This window comes from Colius striatus, chromosome 16 (assembly GCF_028858725.1).
Source record: "Colius striatus isolate bColStr4 chromosome 16, bColStr4.1.hap1, whole genome shotgun sequence".
Classification (NCBI taxonomy): domain Eukaryota; kingdom Metazoa; phylum Chordata; class Aves; order Coliiformes; family Coliidae; genus Colius; species Colius striatus.
This window is the reverse complement of record NC_084774.1, coordinates 8,610,247-8,625,724: the sequence shown is the minus strand read 5'-3', so window position 1 is coordinate 8,625,724 and position 15,478 is coordinate 8,610,247. Positions and strand designations below refer to the sequence as shown.

The window sequence follows — 15,478 nt, the reverse complement described above, 5'->3', positions numbered from 1 at the left end:
CCTGACTTTCACCTCTATTTATTTAATTTATTACTATTATTTATTTAGAGCTGCTGCTTCTCCTCCCGGGGGATCCCGAGGGAGAAAAGACACTTTTCTGCTCCCCCCAGGAGCAAAACTCACCTTGACCCTAACACTGATGGGACTATGGGCTGGTGCTACTGACAGCTCAGCAGGACTGGCAGTTGGGGAGGGCAGGGCTGTCAGCCATCCTTGGAGGCTGGGCTCCCTGCTGCCCACTGCCCGGGCCCTGGGGCACCCTGATGCCCCCCTGCACGGCACAGTCCCATGGGACACGGCCCAGTGGCACGGTGCTCACACTGGCACCGCAGCTCTGGAGTCAAGGAAAGAGTGAAAGGCTCTCAGGAGAGAGCTCCCGCCGGCTCCTGGCTTGACCAGGCACAAACGTCCCCCACCATGGCTGATGGGCTGGGAGCAGCCCTCTAGGAAGCTGCAGTTTCCCCCTGCACTGTGCAAACAGCCGGGCTGGCAGCTGGGCTGGAGACCCAGCCCTGGGGCAGCACCAAAGCCCCAGGTGCCCCCACATACCCTGGGCCCCTGCCCAGATGGCTCCCAGCCCCGTCGCCACCCCCCCTCCCCTGCCTGTGCTCAGGAGGAGGGCGTCAGTGTAGCCGTAAAGTTTAGGTGAGTCTATTTAAATGTTCTTATTTATATTATTTATAACTTATGCTTTTCACTATTTATTTGCCAAGACTGGCAGGGCCGTGCCAGCGCTGGCTTGCAGGAGGCGGCAGAGCTGCAGCAGAGCCGCCGTGCCCAGGACACAGCCGCGGGGACACGGACGGGGACAGGACCCTGAGAGCGGACCGCGCGGTGGGCACGGAGGCGGGACGGCAAGAGCCAGCCCAGCAGCCTGGGCTCCGCGCCCTGCCAGCCTCCCCAGCGGCAAAACCCTTCTCCTTTGTCTTCCTGACTGCCACAGGCTCCTGCTCTGCTCCCTGCCCCGCGCCAGCCCGGCGGGGACAAACCAGCCATTCTATGCAACGTCCCGGCGGAGCATCCCCGCAGCGGCCCCGGAGCGGGCATCGCGTCCCGGAGCGGGGCCCGACCCGCGCCTCCGCTTCCTACCTCGGGCCGCGAGTAGACACGGCCCCACCAGCCTGTGCAGCTCCCCAGCAGCCTCGGGGCTCAGCCTGGGACCCCGCGGGGCCGCGCTCGTGGGACCCCGCACCGTCTTCCTCCCCGCGCCGTCTTCCTCCCTGCACCGTCTTCCTCCCGCCGCCTTGGCGCTCGCGGGCTCGACGCCTCCCGGGGACGGCCCCGGCGTGGCACAGCGGCTGCACACCCACACTCAGACCCCACGCAGGGGGAGAGCATCGCCCCGGCCACGCAGCCACCCGCCCCGGCAGCCAGCACGCAGCGGCTCAGGCTTTGCCCGCGGTGCCGGTGCCTTTGTGCGGCAGCACCGCGTCCCGCAGCCGGGCAGGCACAGAGCGCCGGGCTCTGCCCCCCTCTGTCTCTCTCTCTCTCTCCTGTAAATAGCAGATACTACAGCAATAATTTTCCGTGCATGATAGATTTTTCTCCTGCCAAGTTTTGTACTCGCCAGCCCCCAGTAAGACAAGTCTACTGAGAACCGGCCACCCGCAGTATTACTTGTAACGCAATTCAGGGATATAAAAGGGATTTCTGCCACTAACCCTGTGTCTCCGGGGCTTTGTATGGGCGGGGGTGGGGAGTGACACGTGAGCTGATGGTCGGGCCGTCCTACAGCACCCTGTGCCCGCACCCAAGGGCAGCCCTGGTGCAGGACCATCGCAGAGAAAACGTCTTCCCCAAATCAAGGGATGGAGATGCCCCCGTTACCCGGAGCATCCAGCACTTCCCACTTCACCTTGACAGCTCTGGCAGCCGGTGGGCAGCAGCCAGACAACCCGCTGCCAGAGCAAGCCCTGGCTTTGTGATGCCACCCTGCTTGTGAAAGCACTGGGGAGGCTGTGAGCAGCAGCAGAGCACTGACCTGGAAGTAAAGTGCCGTGTGAAACCCCGGTGGTGGGGCAGAGAGCCCGGGGGGTGCCCAGCGACACTCACACAGCCCCAGCTTCAGCCCTGGGCTCGGCTGCAGCAGGAGGGAAGGATTCAGTGAGCAGGTTTGATTTCTCCTGTCATTGTGTTGACATCCAGGCCCTCACATGCAGGCACAGGCCAGGGGTGGTGAGAACAAGCTGGCAGAGCTCCTGCTCACAGGGGCAGTCAGGCACTGCTGCCCCACATCCCTCTCACTGCCTCCTTTCCCCACAAATGGGTACCAAAGGGGGAGAGAAAATCCTTTTTGGCATCCAGATCCTCAGAAAAGCCCCCCCAGAGCCCTGTGCTCCCAGTGACATCAGCTCTGCCCCACAGGAGAGAGCAACAATTCACCTGCAGAGTCCTCACTGGATCCATCCCCCCACAAAAACACATCCCAGATCCTCCTAAACCTGTCCATCACCATCACTGGCCCCCCCATGGCCCAGGGAGTGGCCCAGCATGTCCTGTCATGCCACTATGTTTCTGAGCCAGAGCTGGGGCTGAGGGCCCTCCGTGCCCCCCCGAAGCCAAGGTGAGGGGTTGGGGAGCAGCCAGGCACCAGCATCACGGCCCCACCGCGACTCCAGGCTGCCCCGGTTGTGGCAGCCGGTGGGGCAGGAGACCCAGTTCCTGCCGGGAGCCGTTTGGGACCCTGGTCTGGAGAAATGACCTAGAAAGATCTGGGGCTGGAGCACCACAGTGTCTGCCTGGCCACACAGCATCCATGTTCCCTGCTCAGCTCTGGGGCTGCTTTACACTGCCTTTCCCTCACCAGGGAGCTGGTAGGTGTCATTGCAGCGGGGAAGGGGCTCTGGGGTGGGGACGTGACCCTGGCACAGCCGGGCAGGAGAGTGGCACAGCACAGCTCCCGTCTGAGATGCCAGGAGCTGGCCCTTAGTGATCTGGCACGGCTGGGTGGGAGCAGAGACGCCCGGGGCAGCCCCTGGTGTGAGGGGCAGGACAGGGACCCCCAGCACATCGAGCAGCTCACGGGGGGGGCTCGACCTGTGTGTGCCCTGGCCAGCCGAGGAGCCAGGGGCAGCCCCAGGCACAGGCAGGTGGAGAGCAGCGGGCAGGGGGACAGCGGTGCTGGCACTGTGTAGAGAAGTTTGTTGCTGATGCAGGACATGGAGTTTTGTTAGAAGCATGTTTGCACAATCCAAGCTTTCACACAGCCAGGTCAGCTTGACTTTGGGCACATGCCAGGAGGAGGCTGCCTGAAACCAGTGAGCAGATGAGAAGTAAAAGGATATTCTTACCCACAGCTGTGCTGAGATTTTGCTTAAACTAAGAGTGTTGAGCTTTAGCAATTAACCAATGAGCTTGTGCCGAGTAGCATATTGCTTTGCATATGTAACCAATAAATGTGATGTTACTATCACCTGAATTCTGTACTAACGTATAAATATCAGTGTGTATTGCTAATAAACGAGCACTGACTCTGCCTCCATGAGGATACGACTCTGACTCCGGAAGCTCCTGCGCACCAGCACCGCTCCCGGCAGCCGGTTCTGCCCATTCACTGTGACTCTGCAAAACAACGGGGCGGGGGCGGTGACGATGGTGATGGCCAGGCAAGGAGGAAGCAGAGGGGCCCGGCTGGGCGCTGTGCTGCTCGGGGCAGAGTTTAGGGCTCGGCCGGGCGGGCAGGAGGAAGGAGGAAGCCGCGTCCCAGCTGCCATGGCCGAGGCCGGGGACCGGAGCATCCACACGCGGCACATCACGGCCGTGCACAACGTGCCCATGAGCGTCCTCATCCGGCCGATCCCTGCGGAGCTGGAGCCGGGCAAGGTGCAGAGCCTGGTGCAGACCCTGCAGGTGAGCACAGCCTCAGTCCCCCGGGGGGAGTCGGGGCAGCCGCCCCCGCGCCCAGCCGTGCCACCCTGGGGGGCACTGCCGGGGAAGCTCGCAGCCTCGGGGCCCCGACACAGGCGGGTTGGGGGGTGCCGGGGTGTGCGTTGCTCTCGGGGGGGTCTCTCCTTTCCCAGGAGGATCCCGAGCGGGTGCCTCCCATCGACGTGCTCTGGGTGAAGGGCACCCAGGGGGGCGATTACTTCTACTCCTTCGGGGGCTGCCACCGCTTCGCCGCCCACAAGGCGCTCAACCGGGACACCATCCCCGCCAAGATCATCCCATCCACGCTCAGCGACCTCCGCACCTACCTGGGCTCCTCCACACCCCACCTGCGGTAGCGCCCCGCAGCTGCCCCTGTGCCGGTGGGTCTCCGGGAGCCTCCGGTCGGGAGGGGGTCAGGGTCCCGTGGGTCTGGGATGTCTCCGCGAGACCGGAGTCTCCCCACACGCCTCCAGCCGGGATCGGGGTCGGGGTTTCGCTGGCACCGGGAAGTGCCCGGGGCGGGGCGGCGGGACCGGCAGGTGGCGACATTGTGCCGCGCTGCACCGGCACCGGACGGGACGGGACTGGCACCGGGACTGGACGGAGCGGGATGAGATGGAACAAGATGGACTGGAATGGGATGGACTGGAGTGGTACGGGATGGAACAGAGTGAGACCAGATGGACCGGAATGAGAAGGAGCAGGGCAGGACAGGTTGAACTGGACTGGGCTGCAATGGGCTAAATCAGGGCTTGGCTAAACTGTCACAGGCTGAACCGGGACAGAATGGACTGAACCAGGGCACAGCTCAACCAGGACGGGCTGAACCGGGACAGGTTGAACCGGAGCACTCGAACTGGGCCAGGTCACAGCCCATCCAGGGCACAGATGAACTGGGAAAGGATACAGGGAAACCAGGACACAGCCAAATCAGGACACAGCTGTACCAGGAGGAGGTAGAGCTGCACTGGGCAGAGCCAGTCCCCAGGCCTCCCCCACAGACCCTGAGCTCACCCTGTGTCTGCCCCAAAACCACCTGCTCCCATCCCTGCACACATTCTGTGGTCCTCCTCTCGTGGAGGACATCTCTGGAATAATGTGGTGGGGACATTTGCTCCTGCACCTGGAATAAAGGTGTCAGACTGTTGTGGCTCTGGGTCCTGGTGCTGGGGGATGAAGGGGAGTGGAACAGGAATACAGCAGTATGGCATGGCATGGGGGCCTGCCATTGTGAGAGTGGTGGCTGTGGGCAACATGAGACAGGGAGAGGTGCTCTGTCAGTGGATGGTTTTCTGCAAGGGGACAGACGCTGTGCTGGGGGATGGATGCTACTTTGAGGATGGGTGCTGTGCTGGGGAAAGGATATTGTGCCAGAGACAGATGCTCTGTGAGACCACACTGGCATGCAGCTGAAGTCAGGGTGAGCTCTGGCCCAACTGTCATTGCTGCAAATGCCATGTCTCCATCCCATGTGTAGGCTGGAAAACCCGCCCTGAGCATCCCCAGGGCATCTCAGCTTCCCTCTGAGCCAGGAACCTCAGTCCAGGCAAGGGAAAGGCCACTGACTCACCCCAGCACGCTGTGAGTCAGCAGCAGGACTGGGACAGGAACCGCAGCTGGACACTTCTGCCCTCGCTCTGCCCCCTTGGCCACGCTCCTTCCCGGATGGATCCTGTGCAGCAATTGGCTGGGGAGGGCGTCTGGGGGGAGGCCACAGCTCCCCTGGGCAGCGGCTCTGTGGGGCAGCGGGATGGCAGGAGCTGGCAGTGCTGCCTGCCAGGCAGGGCACACACAGAGTGGTGCTTCTGCAGGAGCTGCTGGGGAGAAAGGGCAGGGTGGGCTGGGGGCTGCTGCACCAGAGCCTTCCTCCAGTCACTTCCCTCGCTGAGGCAAGGGAAGAGTCCTGCCCAGCAGAGCTGCATGTGCCGCATCAAAGCTGCTGTGTGCTGGGAGGAAGCCCCAGGAGCCTCACAGAGAGCAGCCTCAGCTCACAGCTCCCTCATGGGCCATAAATTTCTCTGAAGAATTGTGGCGTGCTAAAAAGTTTCCTCTTGTTACAGAGTGATTGGGGGGGGAAAGGGAGGAGGTGGCAGCTCCTGCAGCAGCATGGCATGTTGCCAGGGTGCCTTCAGATGGGTTTGCCCAGTGCTGTGGAGCTGGGCATCTCCTGTGGGCTCTGCTGATCCCTCTCTCCCTGGGTTTGTCCCCGTTACAAAGGGAGCTGGGTGTGAGGCAGCTCAGCAGAGCTGGGACCCCATGAGTGGGGATGATCTGAGGCTGCCCAGATCCTGCACAACCTCTCCCTTCACCCTGAAAAAGCAACAACTTCTTCCAGCTGGGAGATACCTTACAGGATCGGTTATTTCAGCTTCTCATGCCCTGAAAACAGTGCCAGGACATCTGTGCCAGCCCTGTGGTGCCCTATGACACTGCTGCCAGGGTTTGATGGCACCAGCTGGGAGCCAGGACCAGACACTGTATCCAAGAGCATCTCCTAGGTCTGACTAGCACATCCCTGGGGCTGGCATGGCGTGGGCAACGTGAGCTGGTGCTGCCAGTGCCACAATCCCAGGTCCAGCCGGCACAGGAGCAGGTCTCATCAGAGCTGGTGATCTCTCCATCTCCTTCATCCCTCCACCTGTCCCCCTTCCCTCGGGCTGACCCGTGGGCTCTGCGGTGTCGCCGCCTGACAGCTGATCCTGACTGCCTCCAATCCATTCGTTCCAGGGCAGGAACAAAGGAGCTTTGTGGGCTCCCCCCAGCCCAGGCTGGGTGAGGGGGGGGTCCCAGCTCCGGAACTGGGACAGACTTCCCTGTGTGACAGGCGTGTAATGCCTTCCAGAGCAGCAGCCCCCAGCCCACAGGTACAGCCTGGCGGGCAGAGGGGGCCTGGGGCTCCCCCCACTGCCCAGGGACCCTCCCCCAGCCCTGAGCCAGGGGGTCAGGCAGGGACCTCTCCCAGGACAGGGGCAGCTCTCACAGGGAAGGGCTCCTGCTCCTCAAAAGGTTTCACAACATCCCATCCCCTTGAGCTCATCTTGCTGTTCCTGCCCACTCAGGGGGGCTGCAGGGGCTCCCAGGTTTGCTAGTCCTGGTGTTGGCAAGCAGGGACAGACAGTTGCCCCTTGGGTGAGATCCCGTCCCAGCAGGAAGCAGTTGGGCTTGTATGCTGCATGTGTCTGGCCAGGACAGAGCTCCCAGAGCTGACCTGTGATGTGGCTGCAACCTCACTGACCTGAACTGCCCCGAAATCGGGGAGCTGAGAGCAGAGGGGCCAGTTCCAGATGTCTCTCTGGAGCAGTGGCTGCTGGGGGGCTGCCCTTGGGGGGGGGTCTCAGTGGAATGAGATGGGAGAGAAGGGATGGATAGGATGGATTGGACCGGGATGGGATGGATTGGGTCAGTCCAGCACTGCTTTGCTGGGGCTCAGCAGGGTCAGGCCCGGTGTCCTGGCAGCCACATGTGCCGACGTTGCCACAGGTCTGGAATCCATTTGCTTCACCGGCAGTAGTGTTTTCCCAGCAGGGCTGGAACGGCCCCACGGGGCTGGGGGCAGCCCTGGCCCCCCAGCCCATCTGCTCCCTGTTTATTTTGTTACACTTAAGTATCACCTCGCAGATAAACACTCCCTGGAGCGGGGGGCAGGGGGCATTTCCCTGCCAGGGGATGCAGGACACGGCCCTTGGGGTGCCTCGTACCCCGATTCCACGGGTGCCTGGCAGGTCGGGCTGGGGTTATAGCTGCCACACCATGCTCAGGCCATAGGATCATAGAATCATTTTGGTTGGAAAAGTCCTTGAGTCCAATCCCTCCCCTCACACTGCCAACTAACCCATAGCCCTCAGCACCTCGGCTCTGTGTCTCCAGGGATGTGACTGTGTCCCTCTCTGTGTCCCTTCTGTGCCCTGTGTCCTATACAGGGCCCCATTAGCCCCCTGCCCACCACACATGCCTGACCCACCACCTGCTCCATGCCCAGGGCTGTGCACTGTGACGGCAGGAGGTTTGTGTGTCTGGAGCAGAGCTGTGATGCTAAACACAGCCCTGTCCTGGCATCTGCTCAAGTTGGCTGCACAGCTCAGTGACTGGCAGCAGGTTTGTGCTGCCACAAGCTCTGGCTGCTTCTGGTGCCACCCAGCTGAGTCAGGCCTGAGGTGCTCGGTGTCTAGGGGGATGCTGGGGGTGTGCAGGCACAGGGACACACATCCTGCCCAGTGCACCCAACAGGCAGCACAGGAAAACCTGCCTGCTGCCACATGTCCTCCCAGCCCAGCAGCAGCTGCAGACAGGGAGCTGGCAGCTTTGGCTGTTTCCCGTGGCTGCTGTGGCTCTCCTGGCTGGGACTGATGGCTCCTTCTGTCCATCTGTCCTCCAGTGTGCCAGGCCTGGCAGGTTGGGGGGTGACACACACATGTGCCAAGCTGGGGAGCAATCTGCAGCAGGAGCTGGTGGCCATCAGGGTGTACACAGCAGACACCGAGCTGCTGCATGTACCAGCTCACACATGCACGTGCCCACACACGTTGTGCAGCTGCTTCCACACATGCACATGCTCTTCTACCCACATACATCCATGCACACACATGCCCACACGTGTGTGGATGCACATGCATGTCCATGTGTACTGATACATCCATGCAGACACTCCTGTGCAGAGCCATGCACACACCTCCATACACACACATGCACATACAGGCACACTGTGCTGCCTCCAAACCCTGCTGCCACTTCTCTGCCTGTGACCCCAAGTGCCCTGTCCTCCACCACAGCAGCACAGGCCACCAGCACCAAGCACATGGCCGTGCTCCCCCAAAACACCCCCGGGCAGCTCGGCTGGGCCCTGGCCAGGGGCTCCCCCCAGCCCATCCCTGTCAGCTGGTGGCCATGTGTGGGGCGGCTGCAGCTGAGTACACAGCCTCTGCCATCCGTCTTGCTGCCTGTCAGGGTCGGGGGCTGCTGTGGCCCCCCAGCCACAGCCCAGTGGGATGTCAGGGCGAGAGCAGGGTGAGGGCAGGGGCTCCTTTCCCCGTGCAGGCACCTGCCTGCTCCGTGCCTGCTCCCTTCCTGCTCTCTACCTGCTCTCTGCTCGCTTGCCGAGCCCTGCTCTGCCTCAGCCACCTCTGCAAGGGGAGAAACACCCCCTGGTCTGCTCCCAGCTCCAGGAGAGGATCAGAGTCCCTTGCAGGGACTGATGCACAGGAGGGGTGTCAGGAGGCAGACCCCAGGTGCAGCCCTGCACACCCCCAGCCCCAGCGGGACCCCCGGCCCCCGCCGCGACCCTCTGCCCACCGCCGTGTGATTTACAGGCTCTGCACAGGCAGACAAATGGTGAAGGAAAACAGCACAGGGGGGGTCACACGGGCGAGGGGCTGCCTGTGCCCTGCAGGGGGGAGAGGGGCCGTTTGCTCACAGCCAGCAGCACAGACGGGCAGTTAAGTGATGCGGGTGCCAGGCAGCTCAGCCACCCCTGCCACAGCCACAGCAGCAATGAGCCCCTGCACATACCAGGAGAGTCTCAGGGTAGGGACCCACCAGCTCAGAAGCCACACCATGTGCCCCAGTCCCACAGCCACGGGGCTTTGGCTGTGGGATATAGTGGGACATGATGCCACCCCACCTCATGGCCCACAGGTTGTCCATCGACCAGCTCACCCTGGGGTTTGCACTGTGCCCACTTTGTCCCGTGGCCACCATCTCAGCCCATGGCAAGCCTCTGAGCTGGCTCTTTGTGTGACTTGGACTTCCCCCAGCAATCCTGCTTTGGCTGAGAGGCTGCTGGCCAGACTGGGACTGCAGCTGGCACGGGCCAGCACTGTGGCCACCGTCCCTAGCAGCCCTCGGGCTATCTGCTGGGAGCCAGGTCCTGCCCTCCCTTTGCTTTTGCTGCTTGACCCGCCGTGCTCATAGCATCACTGAGCTGCTGACCTCTGCTCAGCTGCAGGCCAGGGAGGAAGGCAGGCAGGAAGCCTCCTCAGCTCAGCTGGCTGCCCCCCTGCTCCCAAGGGTGCCGGGCTCAGGGCTGGGGGTGGGTAGGGGAAGGCAGAGCAGGACTGCCAGACTTCCCCTGTGAGGAGGAGCAAGGGGTGGCCATCGCCTGTTGGTATTGGATGCCCAGGAGCTCAATGTGGAGGGGGGGGCAGCCCCTGCCCTCCACGGGCTGTCGGGTGGCTCCTGCTGCTGCCAGCTCAGCTCTCCCCTTGCAGGAAAAGGCTCCGTATTTCCACTGCCGGTGCACACCTTCCTCACAGGCGGGAGGAAATGCTCCTGATGCCTGGCAGTGCTGCCTGCGACGCTGCCCGTGTGCCCCCATCCTCTCCTGCGGTGGGCAGGCAGGGAGCCAAGCCCCGGGGACAGAGAGGCAAGGGGCTCACTGCCCGGCACGGGCATCCTCCTGGGCACAGACAGTCCCACAGGGCCAGTGGGGCAGGGTGAAGTGTCGGCAGCAGCGTGCCCCCCACTGGAATCCCCCCCAATAAACACCCCGGGAACCTCAGTGGTGCCACCCGCTGCCGGGTACCCGTCCCATCGCGGCTCCTGACCTGCTCGGGACCAAGGGCTGTCAGGGGACAGCGGGCATGGGCTGGGGACGTGCCACACGTGGGCTGGCACTGCGTGTGCCACCGCTCCGCGGGCGCCGGAGCCGGAGGGCAGCAGCACAGCGCGCGCTGGCCCTGGCACCGGCCGCGGCACTGTCGGGGTCCGCGACCACCGCGGGCACGATCCGGAGCCCGGCGCCGGGTGCAAGGTGCCTGCGGCCAGGCCGACGTGCCGGAGCGGGGCCAGGCCGGTGGCCGGAGCCAGCGCTGGCTCCCGCGGGCTGCGGCGAGGACCGCTGACCGCTGGCCGGCGGCTCGGGGGGCCGGCTGGGGGGCCGGCTGGGGGTGGGCTCCGGCGCCAGCCCCTCCCCGGCCGTATAAACCGCGATTCCCCCCCGCAGACGGTCGTCCCAGCCCTGCTCGGCCGCCGGAGCGGAGCAGCAGCGGCGAGGCGGCCGTGCCGGCGGGGAAAGGCTCCCGGCAGCCCCGGGGGAGGGTCCCGCAGCAGGGCCGGGGGGGGGCGCGGCGGGAGCCCCCGCCATGGCCTTCACCATGCTGCGTCCCGTGGCCGCCCGCGTGCTCTACCCCGACCTCAGCATCCTCTCAGAGGACGAAGAGAACCGGAGCGAGAGCGATACGTCGGACCAGTCGTTCGGCTGCTGCGAAGGCGCCGAGGTTCGGCGCAAGCTGCCGCGGAAAGCCGGGCCCATGGTGATGGTGAAGCAGCGGCAGGCGGCCAACGCGCGGGAGCGGGACCGGACCCAGAGCGTCAACACGGCCTTCACTGCCCTGCGGACCCTCATCCCCACCGAGCCCGTGGATCGCAAGCTGTCCAAGATCGAGACCCTCCGCCTGGCTTCCAGCTACATCTCGCACCTGGCCAACGTGCTGCTGCTGGGCGAGGGCTGCGAGGACGGGCAGCCCTGTTTCAGTGCCATCTACGGTGCCAAGGGCGACCTGGACAGCAAGCAGCCCCGCAGCATCTGCACCTTCTGCCTCAGCAACCAGCGCAAAGGGGTGAGCGGGGCGCCGGGACGGGGGGTCCCCGGGATGAGCGGGGTAGGAGGCTCTGCATGTCCCCGTGGGATGGGGGTCAGCAGCCTCTGCCCAAGCTGAGTGGAGCAAGAGGCTCGGCGCATCGCTATGGGATGGGGGACGGCAGCCCCTGCCCAGGCTGAGCGGGGCAGGAGGCTGGGCACGTCGCGGTGAGAACTGCAGGCTCTGGCTCCAACCCCTGCCGGAGGTTTTGGCTGCTCCCGGCCAAATCCCGCTCGCAGCCGCCCGCCCACAGCTCCCGCTCGCGTCATGAGGGCCGGGCTGCTCCCCCACGTCCATCCGGGCAGGGACGTCTCGGGGGGTTAAACAGTCACCCCAGCGCGGGGGGCACTGGGCCACCCCGGGGGTGGATCCCAGAGTTCACAGGCTGACCCTGTCCCTATCCCTAACCCCGTGCCAGACCCTGGCAGCACCCTGAGGTGATGGAGACAGGCAGAGCACAGCAGACATCCCACGTGGAAGGGCTGGGCAGCAGCCCCCATCCCATAGCCCTGCTCGCGGTCTGCTGGCAGTGACAGCACAGTTCCCACCTGGGGGCAGCCCTGCCCTGCACACCCCCCTCAGCACCCTACAGTTTGGGGGGCACCTTTCCCATGGTGGGCCTATCCCTCTGCCTATGCCAGGGTCCTGGGGGTGTCTCTGCCCTAGGATGGGCCATGCCCCAATGGCACCCCTGTGCAGGGGCTGCCAGACCTGCCACCATCCCCATGAGACCCCATGCAGCATGGCCATGGGGTACACATGTCTGCAGCTTCATTTTTGATTGTTCCTCCTCCCATCCCTCCTCTCACTCACCAGACTCTGCAGCCTCCCCAACTCTCCCTGGGCACCCCCAGTCCCTGGCAGAGCTGCCCCCTGTGCTGTGTCCCTGTGCTGCTTCCCCAGCCTGGAACTGGGGGGGCTGACACAATACTGGACCTCCCAGGGCACCCCAATGAGGCACCGGGGCTGGGAACCCCTGTGGCAACCAGGATCTTGGGGGCATTGACAGGAGCTGAGCTGCCACCCAGCACAGGCCTCCTGATTCTAGGTCTGAGCTGCAAATGGGCCGAGCTGCAAATGGGCCGAGCTGCAAATGGGCTGCAATTGGGCTGGGCTGCAATTGGACTGGGCTGCAATTGGACTGGGCTGCAATTGGGCTGGGCTGCAAATGGGCTGAGCTGCAATTGGGCTGGGCTGCAAATGGGCTGAGCTGGGCTGCAAATGGGCTGGATTGGGCTATGCTGGGCTGAAAACTGAAAGGGTTGGAACTCTGCTGATCCATGCTGGGTTATACTGGGGTGTTCTGGGCTAGACCTGGGCTGTGTTGGTCTGCACTGTGTTATACTGGGTGATACTGGGCTGAAATTGTGCTATGAGGTGGGGCTGAGCCTCCTCATGCCCAGCAGGGCCGTGGGTCTGTCCTGGAGATGTGGGGTCTGTCTGGGACAGTGGATCTGTCATGGGGTGGTGCCAGCCCTGTCCATGAGTCTGAGTATGGCACTGAGCAGCCCTGGGGGCCACATCCCTGTAGGGTGATGGGGCTGTGGAGTGCTCCCCCACCTCCATCAGCCACCCTCCATCCCCTCACCAGGCAGAGCCCCGTCTGTGTGTCCGTCCCGGGCAGCGGGACTGGGGCATTGGCATTTTGCAGCAATTCCTGCATGCAGAGCTGGCACAGGGTGGTGGTGGGCAGCAGCAGGACACCCCCAGCCCCAGCGCCTGCAGCTCTCCCCTTCTCTCTCCGCAGGGCAGCCGGAGGGACCTCGGGGGCAACTGCCTGAAGGTGCGCGGGGTGACCCCGCTGCGAGTGTCGCGGAGATGAGCCGGGCTGCGGCAGCACCCGCCTGAGACAGCGGCCGAGCCGGCCGGGGCCGCGCACACACACCCGGCGCCACGGACCCCAGCGGGGAGGGAGGGAGCCGCCGGGCCGGAGCGGCGGCGGCCGAGCCCGGGGCCGTGGGCAGGGACGGGCGGCGGCGCAGCGGGGCGCTCCCGGGGCTGCCCGCGCGGGACGGGGCCGGGGAGGGGGGGTCCCGCGGCCCCGGGGCTGGACTGGAAGGGGCGCGTGTGCGGCGGCAGCGAGGCGATGGGGGGTCGGAGCACACGGCCCCGCGGGAGCTGCTGCTGCACCTGCGGCCCCAGGGAAATAAACCCTATTTTTCTGATGGCCGGTGCCTGGCTGCTGCCCCGGCATGGGCTGAGGTGGGGGGCACATGGGGCCCCCAGGATGGTCCCTGTGCATGCTGCTGAACGTCCTGGTTCTCCCCGTGGGTGCATTAGTGGGTGAGACCTCCAGGCACACGCTGTCCCCAGGCCCTGTTGACAGCTTTTGCCACACAGAGGCTATGGGAGCCCCCAGCATGGTCTGCGCTGTGCCAGGCTGCGGGATGGGGATGGCACTGCCAGCCCTGTGCCCCTGCCACGAGCACCTGGGGGGCAGCAGAATGGGGTTGGTGTGGCTGCTTTCGTGCCTTCCCCTCTGCCTGGTGCAGTGTGACTGCCACCAGCACCACAACTGCTGCCACTATGACTGCCATCGCCACCACGACAGTTGCCCAGGGCTGTGCAGGGTTGGGCTGAAGGCTGCAGCACCTGCATGGGGTCAGGCGAGGACACGAGGGGTTCCCAGGCTGGGCCCTCCCCCGGGGACCCTTCTGCGGGGCCCAGGAGTGCGTGTTGGGGAGCGCTGAGCCTGGGAAAGGTGCCGTGCCGGGGCTGGCGGCTCCCAGGGACCAGCACGTCCCACTGAGCAGAGGCAGCTGTGGATGGGGCAGCCTGGGACAGCTCCCTGGGGTGCTGGAGCCAGGGGGGAACAGGAGCAACATCCCAGGGGTCCCACGGGAGCCTCCCCCAGCCTGCCCCGGAGAGGGGGTGAAAGTGGGAGCCCAGCAGCACCTTTCAGCCCCCCTGCTCCGCTGAGCCGAGCTGCCCCCGGCTCCCTCCCCCCGGGTTTGATTTATGGAGCTGACAGCACGGTGCAGCTGTGAGAGCTGGTCCCAGGCAGGGACCGGGGTGGGTGGGAGAGGTTTGTTCTCAGCGTGGCTAATGTGTCCCAGACCCCAATAAACAGCCGTGAGATTCTCCAAACAGCCCAGGACACAGAATCCCTGCCCTGGGGTTTATCGGGGGGCAGGGGCAGCCCGGGGGGAGGGGGCTGTGATCTGCAGATGAAAGGGAACCATCCCCTTGAAGCAGTGACTCGGGAGCCCTGGGAGGCCAGCAAGAGCTGGTGGTCCCAGTGCTGGGGGCACAGCAGGTCCCAGCACTGAGTACACAAGGGCCAGGGTGTCCCAGAGCTGAGCACAAGTGCCCCAACATGTCCCAGTGCCAGTGGCTAGAGCCCCAGCAAGCTCCAATATGAAGGCCATGGGTCCCAGTAAGTCCCAGTGCAGGAGCTGACCACAGCCCTGGGAAGCCACGATGTAACAGCCATGGGTTGCAACGTGTCCCAGTGCTGGGGCCGTGGATCCCAGCGTGATCCAGTGCCAGAGATCAGAGTATCAGCAAGCTCCACTACAACAGCCATGGGTCCCAGCGTGTCCCAGCACAGGAGCTGTGCACCCAGTAAGTCCCAGTGCTGGGATTGTGGACTCCAGCACGTCCCCACACTGGGACCTCGGATCCCAGCACATCCCAGTGCCAAGCCCACGGGTCCCAGCATGGGCCAGTGCCAAGCTTGTGGGTCCCAGCACATTCCAGCCTCTCCCAGTACCGGGAGAGGGAAACAGTGACTCAGAGGCACTGAAGCCCTCTGTGCTGGTGGGAGCTGGGTGCCCCTTTGCCCCGTGCAGGATGAGTGCCGTGCCCACCACGGCCGATGGCCCCCGGCCGCCGCAGCCCCATCTCTCGCTCTCCCCTCCCATCCTCTCCCCTTCCTGCACTCGGACACCCTTGGAAAGGCTCTTGGCCGCTTTCTCTGAGACAGGAAGGTGTCCCCGAGTCTCAGGAAGGAAAAACACTCAGTGCTGAACCCACAAAGACCGTCTCTGAGGGGCCGGGGCTGGAGAGGCTCCAGGCCTGACATCACCTGGGAACTG

The 15,478-nt window shown here is 64.4% G+C and overlaps 1 protein-coding gene across 1 annotated transcript; it reads left to right on the top strand.

Moving 5' to 3' along the window:
- Positions 1–10,898: 10,898 nt before the first annotated feature.
- Positions 10,899–13,334, top strand: TCF15 (transcription factor 15). The gene is made up of 2 exons (XM_062009212.1): positions 10,899–11,420; positions 13,189–13,334. Exons 1-2 carry the CDS (start codon positions 10,944–10,946, stop codon positions 13,261–13,263), a joined length of 552 nt encoding a protein of 183 aa, XP_061865196.1. The 5' UTR covers positions 10,899–10,943; the 3' UTR covers positions 13,264–13,334.
- The last annotated feature ends 2,144 nt before the right edge of the window (positions 13,335–15,478 follow it).

Coding starts and splice junctions, on each gene's coding strand:
- TCF15 (XM_062009212.1), top strand. CDS start 10,944: ATGGCCTTCACCATGCTGCGTCCCGTGGCCGCCCGCGTGCTCTACCCC. Junction 11,421..13,188: donor TCAGCAACCAGCGCAAAGGG/GTGAGCGGGGCG, acceptor CTCTCTCCGCAG/GGCAGCCGGAGGGACCTCGG.